The sequence below is a fragment of the Camarhynchus parvulus genome, chromosome 4 (genome assembly GCF_901933205.1).
Source record: "Camarhynchus parvulus chromosome 4, STF_HiC, whole genome shotgun sequence".
NCBI lineage: Eukaryota > Metazoa > Chordata > Aves > Passeriformes > Thraupidae > Camarhynchus > Camarhynchus parvulus.
In genome coordinates this window covers 2,184,508-2,210,074 of record NC_044574.1, presented here as the reverse complement: position 1 = coordinate 2,210,074, position 25,567 = coordinate 2,184,508, and the positions used below count along the sequence as shown (strand labels likewise).

General features: G+C 58.0%; 1 protein-coding gene across 8 annotated transcripts in view; it reads left to right on the top strand.

Annotated features, from left to right (window-relative positions):
* The window catches only part of DCTN1 (dynactin subunit 1), a 71,142-nt gene that overhangs the window by 38,981 nt on the left and 6,594 nt on the right, over positions 1–25,567 (top strand). For 3 of the 8 annotated variants that reach the window (XM_030948453.1, XM_030948449.1, XM_030948450.1), the window contains exons 6-26: positions 3,577–3,594; positions 7,584–7,604; positions 10,698–10,886; positions 12,245–12,442; positions 13,139–13,343; positions 13,626–13,704; positions 14,259–14,418; positions 14,852–14,956; positions 15,518–15,709; positions 16,566–16,682; positions 17,354–17,506; positions 18,095–18,255; positions 19,920–20,088; positions 20,394–20,462; positions 20,893–20,955; positions 21,435–21,584; positions 22,267–22,428; positions 23,439–23,570; positions 23,684–23,812; positions 24,744–24,886; positions 25,181–25,347. In XM_030948453.1, coding sequence (XP_030804313.1) covers positions 3,577–3,594; positions 7,584–7,604; positions 10,698–10,886; positions 12,245–12,442; positions 13,139–13,343; positions 13,626–13,704; positions 14,259–14,418; positions 14,852–14,956; positions 15,518–15,709; positions 16,566–16,682; positions 17,354–17,506; positions 18,095–18,255; positions 19,920–20,088; positions 20,394–20,462; positions 20,893–20,955; positions 21,435–21,584; positions 22,267–22,428; positions 23,439–23,570; positions 23,684–23,812; positions 24,744–24,886; positions 25,181–25,347 — 2,782 coding nt within the window. Of the gene's footprint in view, positions 1–3,163; positions 3,595–7,583; positions 7,605–10,697; positions 10,887–12,244; positions 12,443–13,138; positions 13,344–13,625; positions 13,705–14,258; positions 14,419–14,851; positions 14,957–15,517; positions 15,710–16,565; positions 16,683–17,353; positions 17,507–18,094; positions 18,256–19,919; positions 20,089–20,393; positions 20,463–20,892; positions 20,956–21,434; positions 21,585–22,266; positions 22,429–23,438; positions 23,571–23,683; positions 23,813–24,743; positions 24,887–25,180; positions 25,348–25,567 lie in introns of those variants that run through there. The other 5 variants (XM_030948452.1, XM_030948451.1, XM_030948454.1 and 2 more) reach the window with 3 other exon arrangements.

Below are 25,567 nucleotides of genomic sequence, written 5' to 3'. Positions count from 1 at the left end.
CGGTGCTATCCCAGTCTCCATGCAGGAGCAGCTGGGTCAGTGTCTGGTTGTTATCCCAGTTGTTATCCCGGTGTTATCCTGGTTGTTATCCCAGTGCTATCCCGGTACTATCCCGGTACTATCCCGGTGCTATCCCAGTGCTATCCCGGTGCTATCCCAGTCTCCATGCAGGAGCAGCTGGGTCAGTGTCTGGTTGTTATCCCGGTTGTTATCCCGGTTGTTATCCTGGTTGTTATCCCGGTGCTATCCCGGTACTATCCCGGTCTCCATGCAGGAGTGGCCAGGTCAGTGTCTGGTTGTTATCCTGGCATTGTCCCAGTGCTATCCCGGTACTATCCCGTGCTATCCCGGTCTCCCTGCAGGAGCAGCTGGGTCAGTGTCTGATTGTTATCCTGGTGGTTGTCCCAGTGTTATCCCGGTACTATCCCGTGCTATCCCGGTCTCCCTGCAGGAGCAGCTGGCCCGTTCCAGCCCGGAGCAGGTCCCAGCTGCTCTGTTGAGCACAGAGGGGTCACCCCAAGCCCTGTTAATCCTTTAAAGGAACGGATAATCCATCAGCTCCAAAACCCCACCTCACCCCAGCTGCCCAAACCGTGTCCATGGCAGGGCCAGGGTGAAACCAGGGCTGATTTCCCAGGCACTGCTGTTCCTCAGGCCTGGTGACACCCCTGTGGCAGCTCTGTGTGTCCCCAAGGGAGCCCGTGGGGATTATTTTGATGTGACCCTCTGGGCCCAGGAGCTGAGCAGCATCTGGTGCTGCAAACGGATGGCTCCATGGAAAAGGGCTGGAGTTAACCCTGGCATCTCCTCTCCAATCCCCCCAAGAGTCAGGAATTCTCCCATCTGTGGTGGTGCCACCAGCTCCTTCTCATGGATTTAGGATAAAAAACCTCCCTTACCCGTCCCTGAGGAGTTTCAGGGACAGCCCCAAGCACCTGACACCATTTCCCTGGGGTTAATTGCATTTTCTTCCTGCTGCTGCATTTATTGGATCTTTGTGTGGGAAGAGTTGATATATTCTGGATTTAGGGAGCAGAGCTGTGTGTGAGGAGAGGAGCTGGTTCATTAGAGCAGCTCTAATACCCATAATTATCTTAAACTTAAATCCGTGTGAGCCTGCACGTGGCTCCTCTAGAAATGGACACGACCCTGGGATCATTCAGGGGCTTAAAGCCACGGATCCAGGATGATTTCATCTGGAAATGCTTCAAAAGGGGTTCCTGTTTTGGGCCAGGGCTGGTGGGAACAGGAGGGAGATTCTGTTGGAGCGGTGGAATGGATTTGGATGATCCCAAAAGCTGGGCCTGTGTCAGCTCTGGCTCCTGAAGGGGTTTGTGGTGCTCAGGCTGGTGGAGCTCGGGGTTTCTTTGTTAAGAGATGCAATTCCAGCTCCCAAAATTTTCCCTTGGGAATGCTGCCCTGCCCCCAGCGCCTGCCAGCAGCCAGAGGGAGCTGCAGGAGAGCAGATCATGGGATGGGCTGGGTTAGAGGGGACGTTAAACCCATCCAGGGACACCTCCCACTGTCCCAGGTGGCTCCAACCCCAATGTCCAGCCTGGCCTGGGCACTGCCAGGGATCCAGGGGCAGCCCCAGCAAATCTGGGAATTCCAGCCCAGCCAGGAATTCCTTGCCAAGATGCCAGCCCAATCTCCCCTTTCCCAGTGGGAGCCATTCCCTGGCTCCTGTCCCTGCAGGCCTTGTCCCCAGTCCCTCTCCAGCTCTCCTGGAGCCCCTCCAGGCACTCTGAGCATTCCCTGGATTTTTCCCTTCTCCAGGGGAACATTCCCAGCTCTGCCAGAGCAAAACAGCTCCAGAATCCTGGGATGCTTTGGGTTGGAAAAGACCTTAAATCCCATCCCATCCATGGGCAGGGACAGCTCCCACTGTCCCAGGTGGATCCAGCCTGGCCTTGGACACTCTCAGGGATCCAGGGGCAGCCACAGCAAATCTGGGAATTCCAGCCCAGCCCCTGCCCACCCTCCCAGCCAGGAATTCCTTGCCAAGATCCCAGCCCAATCTCCCCTTTCCCAGCGGGAGCCATTCCCTGGCTCCTGTCCCTCCATCCCCTTGTCCCCAGTCCCTCTCCAGCTCTCCTGGAGCCCCTCCAGGCACTCTGAGGATCCCCTGGATTTTTCCCTTCTCCATTTCCAGCAATGTTGACCCCAGAGCAGAGAGGCTCCAGAATTATGGGATGGTTTGAATTGGAAGGGACCTTAAAGCCCATCCAGTTCCATCCCTCACTGCAGCCAAGGACACCTCCCACTATCCCAGGCTGTTCCAAACTCCATCCAGCCTGGCCTTGGACACTTCCCCCGCCCCTGATTCCCTGACCCAGGGGTTTTTCAGGAATCAGATGCCAGCACAGATCAGTTGGACACAGGATGTCCCCAGCATGACATCCTCGAGGGGCTGCTCCAGGGAATGCCAAAGAGGCCTTTAAATGCTTTTCCCAGGAGATTGGCAGGATTGTGCTGAGGGACTGGAAACACTGGAGGTAAAATTCCCTCTGTGTGTGGAGGGTTGGGTGTGAGCCTGGGGCATCCTGAGCTCCTCTCCCCTCATAGTGTGGGAATTTTGGAAAATAACACAATTGGAATGGGAGCTGGATGAGTCTGGGTTCATGTTACATAATGTAATAATCATATCACAGATGGGATTTAAGATCTGTGCATGTGAAGGGAGCTGCTCTCCTGCTCTCCAGCACTCCGTGGGGCAGGACACGGATTCAAGGAGAGTTTGGAGATGGTGCTTGGTGACGTCCTGTGGGTTCCCAGCAGAGTTCTTGTGCAGGGACAACGGGAATGCCGGGCAGGGATTGTGGGAACGGTCCTGGCAGGGCAGTGAGGCTCAGGACGTGCTGGATGCCGCCCTGAGTGGCATTTTTAGGGCAGGGATTTCGGGGCAGGGATTTTGGGGCAGGGATTTTGGGTCTCTCCGCACCCTCAGCCGTGCAGGGCTGCCCTGAGCTCCCTCGATCCGCCCGTGTCGGCCGGAGTGCGGAGCTGGCGCTGGATGGTGGCGCGGCAAGATGATCCCTCTGTCCATCTGTCCATCCCTCCGGGCTCGGCGCCGTCCATCTGTCCAGCCGGGCTCCGCTCCGTCCGTCTGTCGCTCCCGGGGGATTCTCCCGGCGCGGGGCGGGTTTGGCTGCGGGCACCGCGGAGATACCGAGCGCAGCCACGGAGCCGCCAGCACGGCGGAGCTGACACCGGCGGGGCTGTCCCGGGGGGGCTCCGAGCCGCTGAGAACCCCCCGCCCCGTCCCCTCCCCGAGCGCAGCATCACATCCTCATCCCCATCCTCATCCTCATCCGCACGCCGCCCGGCTCGGTGCAGCGCCCGGCGGTGCGGCCCCTCCGCGGTGATGTCATGAGCCGCCGGGGCGGTGGTTGGAGCCACCGGCGGAGCGGGGACGAGCGGCCGCGGCCGGGGGGGGCTGCCCTGCACCCCCTGAGCCCCCGCCGAGCCCCCGGGCAGGACGTGGCGGCCGCGGCCATTTGCCGTGTCCAGCCGCGCTGACTGACCCGCTGCTCCGTCTCCTCCCGCTCCGGCCGTCCCTGCGCGACGATGAGGCAGGCCCCGGCCACACGCAAGGTACGGTCCGCGCCCGCATCCCCCTCCCCGGCATCGCAGCCCCGCTTCCCAGCCGCCTCCTCGCTGGTTTTCCCCGTTTTCCCCGCGTTGATGCTGCCGGGCTGTAATTGGGAGCGTGATGGGCTCGGGGAGGAGGGGGGCGGTGGGTGAGCGTCGGTTCATGGCTGGCTTTGCCTTCCGAGCTCCCGGAGTCCCCTCTCCGTGTCAGCCGGCCAATGCAGCGGCTCTGCGGCTCTGCCGGGGCCCTGTGCCCGCTGCCGGTGCCATCCCCTCTGCCTGGGGGTGTCAGTGCTGTCCCTGCTGCCTGTGTTGTCCCTGCCGCTGGTGCCATCCCCACTCCAGGGGTGCCAGTGCCATCCCTGCTGCTGTCCCTGTCCCCACAGCCTGAGAGTGTCAGTGCTGTTCCTGCTGCCGGTGCCATCCCTGCTTCCAGTGCCACCGGTGCCCACCCTGGGGAAGCTGTGTGCCCACAATCCCGTTTTTCCTGCCAGCCACGCTGTTGGGTTCAGCCTTTGGCATTCCCGGAGGCTGGCAGTACCCGAGTCCCTGCCAGGCTGCCATTCCTGCAGGTGACAGCGCGGGCACTGGCCTATATGTTTATTTTTAGTGTAACCACGATGTCACTGCTCAGCTTAAAGAGAAATCCTGGGAATTTCAGGCTGATGGCAGGGAATAGACCCCAGCCAGGCCACTACCTGGCAGGAAATGCTCCTGATTTCCCCCTGCACCTCCCCAAGCTCAGACACCAACGCTCCTCGTCACGTGTCCCTGTTAATCCTCTTCCCCGTGGAAAGTTTCACGGATGCTGCTCTCCCTCTGCCCCATTGGAGGGGGGAGTGGGGGCTGCTGGAGCTCAGCCCCAAGCCTGGATTCCATCCTGCTTTTCCTGTTGCTCCTCTCCTCACCCGTGGAATCACACCTGTGAGACCTGGGTGGTGCTGCTTGTTTAAAATGCAGAATTCCCAGCCGTATCCCAGGGAACCACACCCTGAGGGGCTCATCCTGGGGCTGAGACTCAGCTCCAGCAGAGGGGAGGTGCCTCCAAGGGGCCAAATTCCTGGGAATGGAGTGGGATGGCATCAGCATGGACCAGCACTGGGTCAGTGCCTGGGCATCACCCCCAGCACTGCCGACCCCACTCAGGAGCTGCTGCCGATCAGAATCCTCCTGGAAACTCTGGGAATCCTCCACAGCAGCAGCCGCAGTCTGTGAAGTTCAGACCCGAAACCTTGAAAGTTAATCCAGGAGAAGGCTCCAGTGACACCTCTCCTGTCCTGCCTGCTGGAAGGTGACATTCACACATTCCTGCTCATCCATCCAGCACTCGCTGCTCCTGCCTGGATCGGGATTCCCACACCTGGAGCAGAACCAAATCAGGAGGGACTTGTAGGACCCCACGTTCAGCAGGCAATGCTGACCCCACCACAGTCAGTCCTTGGTGTCCAGAAGGAATTTTCCAGAGTTCCGGCTGCCAGAAGCCGAGTCCATCTCGGAGCGCGCCGGTTCGGAGCCCCCAACGCTCCCCTGGGAGCTGAGGTTTTGTAATTCCATCAAATATTGATGCAGCAGCATTACACAGCAGAGCCAGAACCTCCATGGAACATCCATCCCCATCCATCCATCCATCCCCAATGGGGGGGTTGGAGCATCCTGCATCCAGGACAGTCCAGGTGGGGCTGGAGCCTCTGTTCCCAGTGCTGGCACGATGCTGGACACCGGGAAATCCATGTCCCATCCTGGTCACTGACTCTCCCAGAGCCCAGGGATGACTGGCTGGGGACAGATGGTGCCACCACGGAGGGGACCCCAGCCATCCCCCATTCCTGATGGAGAGAGCAGCTGGAGCTGATCCCAGAGCATCCCTTTGCCACAGATCCTGAGGGTCTTGGAGCTTCAACTTTCAGTGGTCATCACATGGAGGAGACCAGAACTCCAAAGGATGCACGAAGCAGGATTATTTCCCTGTCATTCCACATGGCTTTAGGGATGGTTACCAGGAGGCTTCTCCCTGTTTTTAGGGTTTGGTGTGGTTTGAGTCAGGGTTTGAGTTGGTGTCCCCCACCCCACAGCCAGGACAAGGCTCAGCGTCCCCAGTTCAGGGACAGGGATCAGTGGGACAGGGATGAGTGTTGCACATCCAGGAAAAGGCTCAGTGTCTCCAGCTCAGGTCTTGGTGTCTTCCAGGACAAGGCTCAGTGTCCCCCAGGACAAGGCTCATTGTCCCCCAGTTCAGGGCTTGGTGTCCCCCAGGACAAGGCTCATTGTCCCCCAGTTCAGGGCTTGGTGTCCCCCAGGACAAGGCTCAGTGGCCCCCAGTTCAGGGCTTGGTGTTCCCCAGAACAAGGCTCATTGTCTCCTGGGACAGGAATCAGTGTCCCCCATCCAGTAAAAGGCTCAGTGTCCCCCAGGGAAGGATTTGGTGTCCCCCAGAACAGGACTTGGTTGTCTCAGGTGACATTTCGCCCATGTCCAAGGACTCGGTGGTCAGTGGCCCTGCCCCACTCCTGAGTCTCCCCACGTGTGGAGTTCCTGAAGAAGACATTTCCCAAGTGTTTCCCAGATTTTTGTTGCTGCTCCATGTTGCTTACTTGGACTTTGGGAAGATGCTGGAGAGCTCCTGAAAAGCATCCTGAGGGTTTCACCTGAGGGTCTGGAACTTTTGCTGCTGCAATTCCATTTTCCTGACCAATTTGGTCACACAGGAGATGTCGTGGAAGATGGGAATGTCTTTCCTTGGGATTGACATGGGAACAGGCTGGAAGTGAGCAGAGCAGGATTTAGCTGAAGCAATGCCAGAGGTGATGGGAAGTTTGGAAGTGCAAACACATCCAGGTTGATATTGAAAACAGGGGAATAAAGCTCTGAGGTTCCTGAGGCCTCGGGAGGGAACATGGCCGTGTTGGAGATCAGCTGGAGCTGCTGGTCCCTGATGGGCTCCGTGTGCCTCATGTCCCCATCCTGGATGTGGGATCATGTGGCAGTGCCATTATCCATCTGTTCTGCTCCTATTTATTCCCAGCTGGGATTAGGTCATGGAATCAGAAATGAGGGAGAGCATGGAAGTGCTTCAAGGCTGCAGCTGGACAGATGTTCCCAATGCCCACCCGCTGCCCCCCAGGACCAGCCTGGTCTCTCCTCCTTTTCCATCCATTAGGGATTGTTTTTAAGGGGAAAACTACTAAATAATTTCATATTTGTCTCTGTTCCAGGCTGGGCCCTGTGGCCTCCCCTCCCTGAGCTGCTGGGAGCTGCTGCATGTGCATGGAAGGGATGTGGGGGGGTCCTGCCCCAAAATCATGGATGATTTAATTCCAGCCATGAAAGGAAAAGTTGGGAGTGTGGGATCAGCTCTGTGGTGTCCCTGGAATTTTTGGTTGAACAAAGCAGAGCCTGGAGGCTCTGGGGCAGCTGGTCCAGGGTGCTCTGGGCCTTTTGGAAAACTAGAGGGATGAGGAGAGGAGAAAACTCATGTTTAAGATTAAATCCTTTCCGTCTCCTACTCTGGGGATCTCTGGAAGGTCAAACCCCCCGTGCCCATGGAATGCCCAGCCAACCTGAACCAGGCTTTGCCTCTGAAGACCAAAATTCCTTGGAAATACACGGTGGATCTGCCCTGGGGTATCTGTAGGGTCGGGCTGGGGGTTCAGGATGTGCCCTCTGTCTCCAGCTCTGTCCCCACACTTGGCTGGAGGGGCAGGGATGGGGCAAGGGCTGGCTCTGGGCTCTGCTCCCGTGGTCCCATGGGAGCTGTGCCAGGGGATCCCGTGTGATCTCTGCCCATGGAGCAGGTTAATGAGCCCCCAGGCTAACGACGCCGCACGCACCTGGTGCCACGGGGCACGCTAACGATGCCGGGCACACTAACGATGCCGTGCTGTCTTTTGTCTCCTTTCCCTGCTCTGCCGCTCCGGCCGCCGCCGGCTGTTCTCTGCTCCTCTGTCCCTGTGTGACTGTCTGTCCTCTCTGCTTCCGCTCCCGCTGCCCTCCAGAGCACCGCCCGCCGACCCAAGGTGAGCAGCCACGGTGGGGGCACCGAGCGCGGGGGGCACCAATGGCCCCGGGGGTGCCAGCGCCACTCAAAGCATCGGGTGTCAACCCTGTCACAAGCATGGATCACAGGGTGCCAACAGCAGGATCCATTGGGTGCCAGCCCCACTCAAACATGGGCCGTTGGGTGCCAACACCATCTCAAACATGGACCATTGGGTGCCAGCCCCGCTCAAACATGCACCATTGGGTGCTAGCTCCACTTGAACATGATCCATTCATGGCCAACCCCACTCAAACTCGGGCCATTGGGTGCCAGCTCCGCTCAAACACAACCCATTGGATGCCAACACCATCTCAAACATGGTGCATTAGGTACCAGCTCCACTCACACATGAGCTGTTGGGTGCCAACCCCAACCAAACACGATCCATTGGTTGCCAACACCATTCAGACACGATCCATTCACTGCCAACCCCCAAACATGAGCTGTTGTTTGCTAACCCTGCTCAAACACAACTTCTTGGGTGCCAACCCCACTCAAACACAACCCATTGGTTCCCAATCCCACCCAAACATGATCTGTTGGGTGCCAGCACCACCCAAACATGATCCATTCATTGCCAACCCTACCCAAACATGGGCTGTTGGGTGCCAGCCCCACTCAAACATGATCCATTCATTGCCAACCCCATTCAAACTTGAGCTGTTGGTTGCTAACCCTGCTCAAACACAACTTCTTGGGTGCCAACCCCACTCAAACACAACTCATTGGTTCCCAGTCCCACCCAAACACGATCTATTGGGTGCCAACACCACCCAAACATAACCCATTCATTGCTTACCCCACCCAGACGCGCGCTTTTGGTTGCCAACACCACACAAACATGATCCATTCATTGCCAACCCCACTCAAACTTGGCCATTCTTCTGGATGCCAACTCAAACATGATCCATTGGTTGCCAACCCCACTCACAAGCGGAATCCATTCTTTGCCAGTCCCACTCAAACATGATCCATTTGGTGCCAATCCCACAACAGACATGATCCATTTGATACTAGCTCCATTCAAACACAATCCATTGGGTGCCAGCCCCACCCAAACATGATCCACTGGTGGCCAACCCCACTCAAACATGGTCCATTGGGTGCCAACCCCACTCAAATGTGGCCATTCTTGTGGATGCCAATTCAAACATGATCCATTGGGGGCCAATCCCACCCAAACACAACCCCACTGGTTCCCAACGCCACCGTTGTCCTTCCACCTCATTGTGCAGAGCCCAGAGGAGCTCACAGCTCCTCTGATGGACTCCTCTGGAGCAGGTCCAGATCCTTGGGGACCCTCTCCCAGGATGGAACAGTGTGAAATCCATGTGGCAGTGCCCAGGCTGTGGGTGTTGCTGCTCCCTGACTGGCCCAGTTTGTGCCGGGATTTGGGATCTGAGTTCAGGTGGGATCTGAGCGGGATCTGAGAGATCAGATCAGTGGGATCTGAGAGAGCCTGAGGTGGGATCTGAGTGGGATCTGAGAGACCTGAGGTGGGATCTGAGTGGGATCTGAGGGAGCCTGAGGTGTCAGGCAGGGCTATGTGGTCCCAGCTGGCCCTCGGGGGCTGCTCCAGCCAGCAGCATTCACCTTGGGAAGGGACTTGTGGCTTGAAGGGAGGAAATGTGGGAGAGAAATCCTTAAAGATTGAGTTTGGAAATGGAGAACTCTCCTGCAGGGAGGGCTCCATCCTCTGCAGGTGCTTCCAGCCCCAGGCAGGGGTGGATTCCATCAGCCCCAGGGCTCTGGGATGCCCCCATTCCCTGGCTTTGGATGGTTCTTGTTGAGGTCTCTGCAGGGATGTCCCATGGGACCTCCTGCTCCTTTGGCCTCACACCTGCCTGGGCAGGGAGGTGGAGTTGGGATCCTGGAATCACGGAATGGGTTGGGTTGGAAGGGACCTCAAGCCCATCCAGCTCCAGCTCCCACTATCCCTGGTGGCTCCGAGCCCCATCCATCCTGACCTTGGACACCTCAGGGGTGTGACAGCCACAGCTTCTCTGGGCACCCTGTGCCAGGCCTTCCCTGCCCTCACAGCCTGGAATTCCTTCCCACTATCCCATCCAACCCTGCTCTGTGTGGGGCATCTGTGACCCCAAAAGCAGCAGGAGCAACAAACATCTTTGTTTTGAGTTGTATCTGAAAGAAAGCGCGTGGGACTCGGTGCCACCCAGAGATTCCCTGTTTTCTGTGCCTGGGAGAGCTGGGATCATCCCAGGAGGGCAGGCTGGGCCTATCCAAGGGGTGCTGGACTTGCTGCAGTCGAGTTAACTCAGATTTGCCTCCATTTGGGGGAAAATAAGGGCAGAGGGTGAATGTTTCTCTTTCTCAGCTGTATCTGTGGGTGAAACCACACACTTGGTGAACCCTCATGGCACCAAAAATCCCATTTCCAGAAATAAAATCAAGTCAGGAAATTTAATTTACACAGTAAGAGGTGAGTGGTGCAGAAACAGGGTCCATGAGGAAAGACCAGTGGGAGCCTGGGGGGGCACCTGGTGCTTCCCTCACCCCTTTTCCCACTGCCTGGGCTCAGACAGTGATTAATTAACAGCCTCATAAGCGCTATTGAAGCAGCACCAGGCCCCACTGGGCTCTGGGAACTCACTCCTTGTCGATTTTCTTGTTGCTCCCCTAAAATTGGGTTCTGTTCTTGGTGGGCTCTGAGATTTTGCTGTCTCACCTTCTGGAGCTGAGAACTGGAATCCTGGAATGGTTTGGGCTGGGAGGGACCTTGGACATCATCCAGTGCCACAGCAGGGACACTTCCCATTATCCCAGGGTGCTCTAAGCTGGCCTTGGACACTTCCAGGGATGTGAGGCAGCCACAGCTTCTCTGGGAAAACACGTGGAGTCCTCAATCCCCAGTGGATTATCCATGAATTCTCTCCGAGCCCAGCTCCTCCAGAGCAGAATTCCTGGGGCTCCCACAGTGACACCAGTCAGTGACAGTGCTGGAAATGGGAATCTGGGAGTCACCAGAAGTGTCACAGTGGGAGCTGTGGGAGCACCATCCCTTTGGGATGTCCCCCCTGACTCCCCCTCACCCCGTGCTGCTGTTTTGCAGCCCACCCGGACCCCCACATCATCGGCGTCCGGCGGCACCGCCGGGCCCTCGGGCTCGGCCTCGGCGTCCGGCGGGGAGATGAGCAGCAGCGAGCCCGGCACGCCCGCCCAGACCCCGCTGGTGGCCCCCGTCATCCCCACGCCCTCCCTCGGCTCGCCGGGGGCACCGCCGGTCCCCTCGCCCACCAAGGTGAGCCGTGCCCAGGTGAGCTCTGCCCCGATTGGTGCCCAGGTGAGCGCTGGGCTCTGCCGGCCAGCAGGAGGAGGAGGAGGAGGAGGAGGAAGAGGAGGAGGAGGTGCCTTGGAGGGTCCTGGGGGTGGTCACTGGGCTGTGGGAGGAGCATCGGGACAGGTCGGAGCTGGCCAGGACAGAGGAAGAGGTAGCAAAGCTGCGAGGCCACTTCCAAAGAGAATTCCCAGCACACCTCCATCCCTTCCCAAATAAATCCCTGTGGGAATTGGCATCGGAGCAGTTTGGCAGGGTTGAGGCTCTGAGGCAGAGCTTGATCCTGTTAAATCCAGAAGGTCCAGTTGGCAGCACCCGCTGGTGCTGGGAGAACTGGGGTGGAAGGACCAGCAGGGATGCACCGGAGTCCTCCAGCCTTGGGATGCAAAGATCCCTTGGAGAGGTTCAGGATTTCCCAAACCTGGGGGAATTGGGGTGGAGGCACCAGCAGGGATGCACTGAGGACCCTCCAGCCTTGGGATGCAAACCCCACCCGAAAAGATCCAATATTTCCCCAGTTCAGGGATTTTAAATCATTTTTAATCATTACAGAGTTATTCCTGTTTTGATCTTTAAAAAACTTTTTCATCACTTCCATCCTGCTTTGATTAATGAGTTAATTAGAGCTTGGGAGAGATTTGGGGCACAAGGCCAGGGAGGGAATAGCAGGAGAGGACAAGGCTTTGGGATTGTATGTGGAAGGGAGAGCTGGGGAAGGCACCCCAGGGTGGGGACAGGGGATGTCCCCACCCGTGTCCCCATTCCCAGAGCTCTCTGGTTTCTGTAGCTGGGTGCAGAAGCGGCTTTTTGGGGGACATCAGAATGTCCAGGCCGGGAAAGCAGCAGAGGAGGAATCCGTGGGAGGTTCTGGATTTTTCCAAGACCTGTTCTTTGCTGTCACCCAGCTTTGAGATTTGAAGCTTTAGCCCTTGTGGCTGCTGCCAGGGAGGGAGGTGACATCCCTTTGTCCCTGCAGCCCTTCCTTTGGGGAATGCTGGCATCAGCCTTTCCCTGCTCTGGGAGCTGAGCTGCTGGAAAAGGACCTGGATCAGTTTTCCCTGGGGGGAGATCACCTGGGAATGATGTGGATGCTGCAGTGGGATCAGGCAGCTTCTCTGGGCAACTTGTGCCAGGAATTCCTTCCCAAAATCCCATCTAATTCTGCTACTCCAGGCCCTTGTCCCAAGCCCCTCTCTTCTCAAACTGCCCCAATATCGATGACCAAAGTCAGGCCAGGTTCCCTGGGCTTCCAGAAACATCCCCAGAGCTTCTGTCCAAAGGATGTCCCTGCTCCGTCCCTGATTCTTGGCTCGGTGTTGTAGGAGGAGGAGAATCTCCGTGCTCAGGTCAGGGACCTTGAGGAGAAGCTGGAGACGCTGAAAATCAAGAGGAATGAGGACAAGGCGAAGCTCAAGGAGCTGGAGAAGTACAAGATCCAGCTGGAGCAGGTGCAGGAATGGAAGAGCAAAATGCAGGAGCAGCAGGCTGACCTCCAGAAGCGCCTGAAGGAGGCCAAGAAGGTGAGTGAGTGTCCTGGGAATGGGGCAGTGCCCAGAGAGGTGACTGCAGGAGAAATTCCAGCCCTGACAAACCTTTCTGGGAGGAAATTTTCCCAACGTCCAACTAAACCTCTCCTGGTGCAACTCGAGTTCTTTACCTCTGCTCCTTGATGTCGGGTGTATTTGGGAATCAGGCTGAGCCAAGGTGGGATTTGAATTCCTTATTCCCTCTGTTTCCAGGTGCTTCCCTCTTCCTTCTCTCTGCAGATGTTTCCCCCTTCTCTCTGTCTCTCCAGGTGCTTCCTTCTTCCCTCTCTCTCTCTCTCCAGGAGTTCCAGGTGCTTCCCTTTCCCCCTCAGCTGTGCCTGCAGCTCCCAGGATTCCATCCAAGCAGCCAAGGAGCGTTTCCTTCTCCCTGCCATACTTTCCACACTGGATTCCTGGTTTCTTTCCCCAGGGATTTATCTGTCTGCTCCAGTATTCCCTGTCTCCTTACCTTTGTCCTCACCTGCAGATACTTCTCCTGCCAGGCTCTCTGGGTGTGGAGCAGGGAAGAGAGGAGTGGGACACCCTGGAGCGCTGGGCTGTCCCCTCCCATCCCAGATAACCCAATGTCCATTGGATCTGGGAGAGCCTCGAGGGACAATAATTTCCTGAGAGCTTTGTGGGGTCTCTCCAGAGTTGTGGGGTCCCCTCAGCTGCTGTGCTTGCCCACAGGAAGCCAAGGATGCCCTGGAAGCCAAGGAGAGGTACATGGAGGAGATGGCAGACACAGCTGATGCCATCGAGATGGCCACGCTGGACAAGGAGATGGCCGAGGAGAGGGCAGAGTCCCTGCAGCAGGAGGTGGATTCCCTCAAGGAGAAGGTGGAATACCTCACCATGGACCTGGAGATCCTCAAGCACGAGATTGAGGAGAAAGGTGGGAAGGGAGAGGGACTTTGGGCTTGGAGAATGGGATGGGGTTAGGTGGGATATTGGGAAGGAATTCTTCTCTGTGAGGGTCCCAAGGCCCTGGAATGAATTATTCCAGAGAAGCTCTGGCTGCTCCATCCCTGGACAGGTTGGATGAGGCTTGGAGCACCCTGGGATAGTGAGAGGTGTCTCTGACATGTCAGGAGGTGGGAAGGGGTGGGATTTAAGATCCCTTCCCACCCAAACCAGTCTGGGATTCTGGGATTCTGATTCCTGCTTTCCTCCACAGGCTCTGATGGAGCAGCATCCAGCTACCAGGTCAAACAGCTGGAGGAGCAGAATGCCAGGCTCAAGGAGGCTCTTGTCAGGTGGGAGCCCACCTGTGCTTCCCCAAATTCCTTCCCAGGCCTCTTGTGCTCCCTGAGAGCACCAATCCCAATGCTTCTCTGGAGCAGCCCGTGTCATTCCTGCTGATGGCTCTGGGATCTTTGCCGAGCTCTTAAAGCATCTACAGGGAAAGGAGAGTCCCTTGTCACAGGGGATTGGTGGGGATGGGGACAATGAGCCACTCCAGCCTCATTCCCTATGGAATGCCTCATTCCCTATGGATGTGGTGCTTGGTATCCCAGCATTGTTCTCCAGACCCTGCCCAGCCTTGGGATCTACCTCTCTCTGGATGATCCCACCTTCCAGGGCTTGGGTGCTCGTGGGCTTTTTATTTGGGAATCCACAGCCAAGAAGTTCAGGTGGGACCCATCCCTTGGTGTAAATGAGCTGGATTTTGGGAAGGTTGCTCATGTCCCCACCAGGGAGGGGCAGATTGGGATGGATGAGCTCTGTTATCCTGGCTGGGGCAGATGGGGGCTCCTGGGAGGGCCCAGGTGCTCCTGGGCTGGCCCTGACAGGACCTGTGGCTGTCCAGGATGCGGGACCTGTCGGCCTCGGAGAAGCAGGAGCACGTGAAGCTCCAGAAGCAGATGGAGAAGAAGAACACGGAGCTGGAATCGCTGCGGCAGCAGCGGGAGAAGCTGCAGGAAGAGGTGAAGCAGGCGGAGAAGACGGTGGATGAGCTGAAGGAGCAGGTGAGGGACAGGTGGGATGGGATATTTGGGGTGTTCGTGGACATTCGGGGCTGTTTGGGGACATTTGGGGCATTGAGACTCCTGGAGAGCCACTGCAGGAACCAACACTCCTGGTCTCATATTCCTTAATTCCAAACCCTGTTCCAGCAGTGGGGCTGTGCTGGGCTCTGCCTGGAGGTGTGTCCTGGAGCATGGATGGATTGGGATGTGTGTCTTGATGGGATGGATTGGGATGTCTGTCCTGACAGGGGATGGGTTGGGATGTGTGTCCTGGCACATGGATGGATTGGGATGTGTGTCCTGGCAGGGATGGATGGGTGGGTTGGGATGTGTGTCCTGGCACATGGATGGATTGGGATGTGTGTCCTGGCGCAGGGATGGGTTGGGATGTGTGTCCTGGCACATGGATGGATTGGGATGTGTGTCCTGGCAGGTGGACGCAGCGCTGGGTGCTGAGGAGATGGTGGAGACTCTGACAGAGAGAAACCTGGATCTGGAGGAGAAGGTCCGGGAGCTGCGTGAGACCGTCGGGGACCTGGTAAGGCAGAATTCCCTGGGATAACAGCTGGTGAATTCCTTGGGATAAGGGCTGCTGATTCTCTGGGACAACAGCTGCTGAATCTCTGGGATAAGGGCTGCTGAATTCCTTGGAATAACAGCTGCTGATTCCCTGGGATAACACTGCTGAATTCCTGGGATAACACTGCTGATTCCCTGGGATAAGGGCTGCTGAATTTCTGGGATAGGAGCTGCTGAATTCCCTGGGATAACAACTGCTGAATTCCTGGGATAACAGCTGCTGATTTCCTGGGATAAGGGCTGCAGAATTCCTGGCATAATGGCTGCTGAATTCCCTGGATAACACTGCTGAATTCCCTGGGATAGCAGCTGCTGATTCCCTGGGATAATGGCTGCTGAATTCCTGGGATAACACTGCTGAGTTCCTGGGAAAGAGCTGCTCTTATCCCAGGAATTCCAGCTCCTGGGATGGGGAGCTGCAATGATGGCGCCAGCGGGATTTGTGGAAGCTCTCCAGAGCGCTGGGACACATCTGAGCCCCGCTGTGTGACTTTGTCCCCTGGGTGCCACCTCCCTGCAGGAAGCCATGAACGAGATGAACGACGAGCTGCAGGAGAACGCCCGGGAGACGGAGCTGGAGCTGCGGGAGCAGCTGGACATGGCCACGGCGCGTGTGCGCCAGGCCGAGAAGCGCGTGGAGGCCGCCCAGGAGACCGTGGCCGACTACCAGCAGACCATCAAAAAGTACCGGGAGCTCACGGCTCACCTGCAGGTGTGTCCCCACCTCCAGCTCCTCCTGGAGCTCACCTGGTGGCCAGGAGAGCCAGAGGGAGGATCACCAGGGAGTGTCTGGAGAGAGCCAATCGGTGTCCGTGGCAGGAGAGGGATCCCCTGGTGCCAGAGGCAGGGGATCCGGGTCCGTGCGGAGAGCCAGAGGGAGGATCCCCTGGGAGTGTCCTGGTGGCCAGGAGAGCCAGAGGGAGGATCACCAGGGAGTGTCCTGGTGGCCAGGAGAGCCAGAGGGAGGATCCCCTGGGAGTGTCCTGGTGGCCAGGAGAGCCAGAGGGAGGATCACCAGGGAGTGTCCTGGTGGCCAGGAGAGCCAGAGGGAGGATCACCAGGGAGTGTGCTGGGTATGGCAGGATTCAGCTTGGAGCTGAGTGGGTTCCTCGTGGAGCTTCCATAGGGACTCTCCCAGTGCCTTCTCCTACAGGGATAGGCTGGGAGAGCTGAGAATGTCCATGAAGGCTTCAAGGAGATGTCAGAGCCCCTTTTAGTGCCTTCAAGGGGCTCCAGGAGAGCTGGAGGGGGACTTGGGACAAGGGTTGGAGGGACAGGACACAGGGAATGGCTCCCATTGGAGATTTAGATGGGATATTGGGAAAAAATTCTCCCCTGTGGGGGCCATCCCAGCCCTGGGCTCAGGTCTGCTGACAGGGCAGGGAGCTGGGGAGCGAGCCTGTGGACATTCCAGGACTGGAACACTCTTGGTGCCTCTCCCTCCCCTCCACCTTCACTGGGTGCTGCACAAGGAGCCCCCCAAGGAGGAGGTGTTGGGAGGTTTGGGGAGGGCCTTGCTGGAGGTGTGGGGGTCCCTGATCTCCATGTCCCCATGTCGCTGTGGCCAGGATGTGAACCGGGAGCTGATGAGCCAGCAGGAAGCATCTGCGGAGAAGCAGCAGCAGCCGCCCCCCGAGATGTTCGACTTCAAGATCAAATTTGCAGAGACAAAAGCTCACGCCAAGGTAGGGCCAGAAGGAGACCTGGATAGGCTTATCCATGCCCTGGGACAGGCTCCAGGGTATTCCCAGAGTTGTGGCTGTCCCTGGATCTCTGGAAGTGTCCAAAGCCAAGCTGGACAGGGCTTGGAGCAACCTGGGCTAGTGGGAGGTGTCCCTGCCCATGGCAGGGGCTGGAATGAGATGGGCTGTAAGGTCCTTCCAACCCAGACCATTCCAGGATTTTGGAGCCCTTCTGCTCTGGAGCCAGGCTGGGAGAGCTGGGAATGTTCCCCTGGAGAAGGGAAGACTCCAGGGAGAGCTCAGAGCCCCTTGTGGGGCCTGAAGGGGCTCCAGGAGAGCTGGAGAGGGACTGGGGACAAGGGATGGAGGGACAGGAGCCAGGGAATGGCTTCCACTGGGAAAGTGGAGATTTAGATGGGATATTGGGGAAAAAATCTTCCCTGTGAGGGTGGTGAGGCCCTGGAAGGGATTTTCCAGAGAAAGCCTGCAAGTGCCCAAGGTGAGGCTGGAGCACCCTGGGGTAGAGGAAGGTGTCCCTGCCCATGGGTGGGCTGGGAGATCCCAGACAGGCCTTGAGGCATTCTCCAAGGAGCAGGACTGCATGAGGGATCCCCCTGGGCTGGGCTGTGCCAGGGAGGCCCTGGAGCAGCCAGGTGACTCTCAGTGTCCCTCAGGCCATCGAGATGGAGCTGCGGCAGATGGAAGTGCAGCAGGCCAACCGGCACGTGTCCCTCCTCACGTCCTTCATGCCCGACAGCTTCCTGCGGCACGGCGGCGACCACGACTGCGTCCTGGTGCTCCTGCTCATCCCACGCCTCATCTGCAAGGTGGGACAGCCTGGGGACAAGCCCTGCCTGGCAAACGACACCTTTGTCCCCAAGGGGAATTGGGGATTTGGGGTGTTTACTGCTGGAGAACTTCCCAAAGTTCTGGAGTGACTGGAGGTGCTATTCATGGAGGGATTCTGGTGGGATATTGGGAAAATTCCTTCTGGAAAGGGGGGTCCAGGTTTGGCACAGCTGCTCAGGACAAGGTGGTGTCCCCATTCCTGGGGGGATTGATTGAACAGCTCTGTGGATGTGGCACTTGGGGACAGTGTGGAGTCCCCATTCCTGGGGGATTGAACAGCTCTGTGGATGTGGCAGTTGAGGACATGGTCAGTGGTGGTGCTGGGGGAACAGTTGGACTCTGTGGTCTTAAAGGACTTTTCCAACCTAAGTAATTCCATGATTGCACGATTATAAAATGATCTGGGAGAAGGGAAGGGGAGGAAGCAGCCGGGGGTGGTGAGAGCGCTCAGTGGTCACTTTGCCAGGACAGGTCACTTTTTGGGGGTGTAGGGCTGTTACCCACGGCTCAGCAGGACACAGCAGGGAAGCACGGGATGCCCTGAAGGATTTCCCTGTGTCCCCCAGGCCGAGCTGATCAGCAAACAGGCGCAGGAGAGGTTCGAGCTGAGCGAGAGCTGCGCGGAGCGGGCGGGGCTGCGCGGGGCCCCCGGGGAGCAGCTCAGCTTCGCCGCCGGCCTCGTCTATTCCCTGAGCCTGCTCCAGGCCACGCTGCACAAATACGAGCAGTGAGTACCCGCCCCGACCCGCCCCTTGCCCCTTCCCTCCCTCCCGCGGGCGGAGTTCCAGGGATTTGGAGGGCCGGGCTGGGAAAGGGTGGTGGGGTTGCTGTTATTGCCTGGGCGTGGGGTCATTTCTCTGTGAGCCTCCCAAGGGATGGCATGGGAAGGGATTTTGGGAGAAAAAGCAGTGGGATCCCTTTCTCCATGAGCTCTCTGTGTCCCTCAAGAGATCACATGGGATCTGGGGAACTGGGCTGGAAAAAAAGCTCTGGGATCCCCTTCACTGTGACCTCTTTGTGTCCCTCTCAAAGGGTGACATGGGAAGGGATTTTGGGAGCTGGGCTAGGAAATAAATGAAGAAAAAAGCAGTGGGATCCCGTTCTCCATGAGCTCTCTGGAGTGTCCCTCAAGAGATCACATGGGATTTTGGGAACTGGGCTGGAAAAACGCTGTGGAATCTCTTTCTCCATGACCTCTCAGTGTCCCTCTCAGAGGGTGACATGGGAAGGGATTTTGGGAGGCAATCTAGAAAAAAGCAGCAGGATCCCCGTCTCTGTGAGCCTCTTTGTGTGTCCTTCCCAAAGGATGGCATGGGAAGGAATTTAAGGAGAAAAAGCAGTGGGATCCCTTTCTCCACGAGCTCTCTGTGTCCCTCAAGAGATCACATGGGATCTGGGGAACTGGGCTGGAAAAAAAGCTCTGGGATCCCTTTCACTGTGACCTCTTTGTGTCCCTCTCAAAGGGTGACATGGGAAGGGATTTTGGGAGCTGGGCTAGAAAAAAGCAGCAGAATCCCCTTATTCCCTTGTGAGGATCCCCTTCTCTATGACCTCTTTGTGTCCCTCTTAAAGGGTGACTTGGGAATGGATTTTGGGAACCAGGCTAGAGAAAAATAGCAGAGTCCCCTTCTCTGTGTCCTCTTTGTGTCCTTCCCAACGGGTGACATGAGAAGGGATTTTGGGAACCAGGCTAGAACAAAGCAGTGGGATCCCTTTATAACCTTATAAAGATCCCATTCTCTGTGACCTCTTTGTGTCCTTCCCAAGAGATGACACATGGAGGAATTTTAGGAGCCAATCTAGAAAAAAACAGTAGGGTCCCCTTCTCTGTGACCTCTCTGTGTTCTTCCCAAGAGATGACACATGGAGGAATTTTGGGAGCCAATCTAGAACAAAACAGCAGGGTTCCATTCTCTGTGACCTCTGTGTGTCCTTCCCAAGAGATGACATGGGAAGGGATTTTGGGATCCAGGCTAGAGAAGAAGGATGGGTTCTCCTTCTCAAGAGGTGACACATGGAGGAATTTTGGGAGCCAGCCTAGAAAAAACCAGCAGGATCCCCTTCTCTATGACCTCTGTGTGTCCTTCCCAACGAGTGACATGGGAAGGGATTTTGGGATCCAGGCTAGAGAAGAAGGATGGGTTCCCCTTCTTCTCAAGAGGTGACATGGGAAGGAATTTTGGGAGCCAGGCTACAAAGAAGCAGCAGGATCCCCTTATTCCCTTGTGGGGGTTCCCATCTCCATGAACTCCTGGTGTCCCCCTGGGAAGGACGTCCAGCCCCAGCCAGGTCACAGCCGTGTCCCTGTCCCCAGGCCAGCAGTGCCTCAGGGCTCTGATTTCCCACGTCCTGCCCGGAGATGCCCCCAGCCCCTTGTCCCTGTCCCCTCAGGGCCCTGAACCGCTGCAGTGTGGAGGTGTACAAGAAGGTGGGGACCCTGTACCCCGAGATGAGCGTCCCCGAGCGCTCCCTGGACTTCCTGATCGAGCTGCTCCACAAGGACCAGCTGGACGAGACCGTCAACGTAGAGCCGCTCACCAAAGCCATCAAGTACTACCAGGTGGGGCTGGTGACACTGGGGGCAGGTGCCACCTCACCTGTTGCACGTGGATCAGCTCCTTTTGGCAGCCCTTTCCTTTGGCTGTTGTCACCCAGGTGACCGTGGCTGTGTCCCCTGCTCTGTGTCCATCCCACATTCCTTCCTTCCACGCTGCTGACCTGTGGAATTAAGCACCACCAGCTCTTTTGGGGCACTGGTGTTACTTCCATTTTAAAAATGGCCCAAACCCTCAAAATGTGGGGTTTTTTTGAGTGTTCCCACATTGGATTTTTTCCATGTGGATGCTGATCCTGTCATTCCCACAGCACCTGTACAGCATCCACCTGGCCGACCAGGCTGAGGACTGCACCCTGCAGCTGGCTGACCACATCAAGGTGAGTGGGGACAGCCCTTCCCCGATCCCTCTTTTCCATCTCTGTGTCCCCCAGGATCCCTGTGGGAGGGGAAATGTCCCTGCTGCCGCTCCCCAGTGCAGCCACTCTTCCCCAGTGGTGGCACTGGGGTCAGGGAATGGGGACATGGGGACGAGAAGAGCAGGAATGGGAGTGTGGAGACGCTCTTGTCTCAGGGTGGGGGTTGTATCCCGGATTTCCCAAGGGAAGAACCAGAATCCTGCACCCCCTGGATAAAACCCAAACACACAAAAAATAGCCTGACTGCCTCAGCCCATTTCCCTGCTCCTGAAAATCCTGGGGTGGTGGCAGGGTCCATCCTGGAATTCCTGGGACTGAAACCCCAGTGTGCCCTGGGACCCCCCCCTGTCCCCTGTCCCTGTGCTGAGGGTCCCTGTGCTTGTGCCCACAGTTCACCCAGAGTGCCTTGGACTGCATGGGGGTGGAGGTGTGCCGGCTGCGGGCCTTCCTCCAGGTAGGATCTTCCTCCAGGTAGGATCTTCCTCCAGGTAGGATCTTCCTCCACGTAGCGCCTGCCAGGATGGCTGGGCATGTGCCAGCTTCCTGCTGTCCCTATGTCCCTCTGTCTGAGTTCCCTTCTTGTCCCTCTGTCTGAGGTTCTTCCCTGTCTCTCTGGCCCTGTGTCTGTCAGAGGTCCCCCTCCCTAGGTCCCTCTGTGTCCCCTTGTCACTCTGTCTCTCTGTCCCTCTGAGGTCCCTCCATGTCCCTCTGTGTCCCCATGTCCCTCTGAGGTTCCCTCTCTCTAAGGTCCCTCTGTGTCCCCATGTCCCTCTGTTCTTGTGTCCCTCTAAGGTCCCTCTGTGTCCCCATGTCCCTCTGTTCTTGTGTCCCTCTGAAATCCAAGTCCCTCTATGCCTGTGCCCCTCTATGTCCCCGTGTCCCTCTGAGGTGCCCACGTCCCAGTGTCCCTCTGAGGTCCCTCTGTGTCCCCAGGCCGGGCAGGAGGCAGCAGACCTGGCCATCCTGCTCAAGGACCTGGAGACGTCCTGCAGTGACATCCGCCAGTTCTGCAAGAAGATCCGGCGCCGCATGCCGGGCACGGACGCGCCGGGAATTCCGGCGGCCCTGGGCTTCGGGCCACAGGTGAGGGGACAGGGACAGCCCTCAGGCCACCCCTCAGGCACAAACTGGGAGCTGTGGCATGCACTGGGCTGGCAGCAAACGCCCCAGAGAAGCTGGGCAGCAGCTCAGGGCAGAGGGAGGTGGTGTGAGCTGGGCTGGGATCGTGGAATCAGGGACTGGTTTAGGTTGGAAGATCCCTGGGAGATCCCTGAGTCCAACCACGCCCCAGCACTGCCAAGGCCATCACTGACCATGTCCCCAGGTGGAAGTTAAAATCCCCCCAGGGTTGGGGCCAACCCTTCCCAGGAGGAATTTTCCCAATATCCAACCTGGCCCATCCTGAGGCTGTTTCCTCTCACCCTGTCCCTGTTCCCTGGGATAAGATCCCAAAGTCACCCCCTGGCTGTCCCCTCCTGGCAGGAGCTGTGCAGAGCCACAAGGTCCCCCTGGGCCTCCTTTGCTCCAGGCTGAGCCCCTTCCCAGCTTCCTCAGCTGCTCCTGGAGCTCCTTCCCTGGACACGATGGAGGTGGCACCTGGATTTTGTGTGCCCATCTCTGATGGCGACCTGGATTCACACCCAGGACCCATTCCCTCCATCTTCCTGTTATTTCCCCCAATCCTGGTGACAGTTCCAGGGCAGGTGTGGGCTCCATGAGCCCACGTGTCCGTGCCGTCCCCAGAGATCCCTCTGTGCCCTGCCAGGTGTCGGAGACGCTGCTGGAGTGCCGCAAGCACCTGACGTGGGTGGTGGCCGTGCTGCAGGAGGTGGCGGCGGCCGGGGCGCAGCTGATCGCGCCGCTGGCCGAGAACGAGGGGCTGCCCGCGCCGCGCCTCGAGGAGCTGGCCTTCAAAGTCAGCGAGCAGGTGGGCATCCTCCAGCATGCCAGCTGGGCATCCCCCAGCACGCCAGGTGGGCATCCTTCAGCACGCCAGGTGGGCATCCTTCAGCAGTCCCAGCTGGGCATCCTCCAGCAGTCCAGGTGGGCATCCTCCACCACTCCCAGGTGGGCGTCCTTCACCACTCCCAGGGAGAACATTCTTCCCACTGTTCCCAGGTGGGACATCCTTCTCACCATTCCCAGGTTAAACATCCTTCACCATTCCCAGGTGGAACATTCTTCCCACCATTCCCAGGTGGAACACTCTTCCACCATTCCCAAGTGGGACATCCTTCACCATTCCCAGGTAGAACATCATTCCCACCATTCCCAGGTGGGACATCCCTCCCACCACTCCCAGCTGGGCATCCTTCACCATTCCCAGATGGGATGTCCTTCCCACCAGTCTCAGGTTGAACATCCTTCACCATTCCCAGCTGGGACATCCTCCACCATTCCCAGGTAGAACATCCTTCCCACCATTCCCAGGTAGAACATCCTTCACCATTCCCAGCTGGGACATCCTTCACCATTCCCAGGTGGAACATCCTTGGTGAAGGGACGAGGGGTGGGTTCTGTGTAAATCATCCACTTCTGTTTGGTGTTCCTTGGATTTTTGTGTGTGCAACTTCTTCTGCATTTTGTTGGTTGGATTTGTTGATGGAAGTGAAGGTTTTGTGTTGGATGCGGATTTTAAGGATGATTCTTAAACATCAGAGGGCATCCTTAAAAATCAGAGGGACACCCTTAAACCCTCTCCCACTTCAGGGAGAGATCCGTAAACACCAGAGGGGCATCCTTAAAAATCAGAGGAACATCCTTAACCATCAGAGGAACATCTTAAACATTAGAGGAACGTCTTAAACATCAGAGGAACATCTTAAACATCAGAGGAACGTCCTTAACCATCAGAGGGAAACACCAGCTGTGGGATGTGGGCTGGGGGCTGTGAGCCCAGCCCAGGGCCAGCAGCCAGCTCCTTCCTGTCCTTCCCAGATTTACGGCTCCCAGGGCATCAATCCCTACGAGTGCCTGCGCCAGTCCTGCAGCATCCTCATGGCCACCATGAACAAGATGGCCACGGCCATGCAGGAGGGCGAGTACGACGCCGACCGCCCGCAGAACAAGGTGGGTTGGGCTCTGTTCTGGTCACCAGCAGGCTCTGGGTGACCAGCACAGGGAGTTGGGCAGCTGTGGTGTCTGGGATTCTCCCTAAAATCCCGACTGTCCCGCTGGTCCAGCCCACACCGCCGGCGGAGCTCCGGGCGGCCGCGCTCCGGGCAGAGATCACGGATGCTGAGGGGCTGGGGCTGAAGCTGGAGGACAGGGAGACGGTCATCAAGGAGCTGAAGAAGTCCCTCAAGATCAAGGTGAGGTGTTCCTCACTGATCCCTGCCTTCCTGGCTCCTCCTCAGCGATCCCTGCCTGTCCCTCACTGATTCCTGCCTGTCCCTCATCCATCCCTGCCCGTCCCTCACCCATCCCTGCCCGTCCCTCACCCATCCCTGCCGTCCCTCACCCATCCCTGCCTGTCCCTCACCCATCCCTGCCGTCCCTCACCCATCCCTGCCCGTCCCTCACCCATCCCTGCCCGTCCCTCACCCATCCCTGCCTGTCCCTCATCCATCCCTGCCCGTCCCTCACCCATCCCTGCCTGTCTCCATCCCTGCCCGTCCCTCACCCATCCCTGCCGTCCCTCACCCATCCCTCACCCATCCCTGCTGTTCCTCACCCATCTCTGCTGTCCCTCACCCATCCCTGCTGTCCCTCACCCATCCCTGTTGTCCCTCACCCATCCCTGTTGTCCCTCACCCATCCTCACCTTCCTGGCTGCTGTGGGATTCACCTCCACACTCCTGCTGACTTCCTGCCTATGGAGATGCTGATCCCAAGCCCCATCCAGATCTCCTGGGGATGTTTTTCCCATGGGCAGGGAGGTGCTGCCATCCAGATCTTGCTGCCACCATGTTCTGGGGTGCTCAGGGTGGGACTCTGGGGAGCTGTTCAGGGTTCCAGCTTGTGCTGCCGGACCTGTTCTGGGGTGCTTGGGGTTGGTGTGGGGGCTCTGGGGAGCTGTTCAGGGTTCCAGCTGTGGGTGCTGGTGATTTGGGGGCTCTGGGGAGCTGTTCTGGGTTCCAGCTGTGGGGGTTGGTGATTTGGGGGCTCTGGGGAGCTGTTCAGGGTTCCAGCTATGGGTGTTGGTGATTTGGGGGCTCTGGGGAGCTGTTCTGGGTTCCAGCTGTGGGGGTTGGTGATTTGGGGGCCTCCCTCAGCTCCCTGATTCCCTCCCTGCCCCTCCAGGGCGAGGAGCTCAGCGAGGCCAACGTGAGGCTCAGCCTGCTGGAGAAGAAGCTGGACAGCGCCTCCAAGGATGCGGACGACCGCGTGGAAAAGATCCAGACCAAGCTGGACGAGACCCAGACACTGCTCAAAAAGAAGGAGAAGTGAGTTTGGAACGGGGCTGGGGGTGTGGAGCTGGTGCAGCTCATCCAGAGGAAGTCACAGAGCTGCTCCAAGAGCTGGGTTCCCTCTGCTTGGAGCCAGGCTGGGAGAGCTGGGGATGCTCACTTGGAGAAGAGAAGGACCGAGGGAGAGCTCAGAGCCTCCTCCAGGGCCTGGAGGGGCCCCAGGAGAGCTGGAGAGGGACTGGGGACAAGGGATGGAGGGACAGGATAAGGGGTCCTGGACAAGCAGCATCCCTGGCCTCACACATCCCTCCCTCCGTGCGCTCTTCCCAGGGAGTTTGAGGAGACCATGGACGCTCTCCAGGCTGACATTGACCAGCTGGAGTCGGAGAAGGTGGAGCTGAAGCAGCGCCTGAACAACCAGTCCAAGAGGACGATCGAGGGGCTGCGGGGGGCTCCGCCCTCGGGCGTGGCCTCCATCGTGTCCGGCATCGCCGGGGGTGAGTGGCCGGGATGGGGCCGGGGTGTCCCCCTGCCACAGGAGCTGCAGGGCTGATGGGTGAGCAGGAATTTGGGAATGGTGCTCCCACAGCGGCTCCTGGCTCTCGTGGAGCTACAACCTCTCCCACACTCCCAGTCCTGGCTCCCAGGAATGTTGCTGGCCCGTTCTCATTCCCAAAGGAGCAGGAGCAGCCTGGGAGCTCCGTGCCCAGCCCCAGG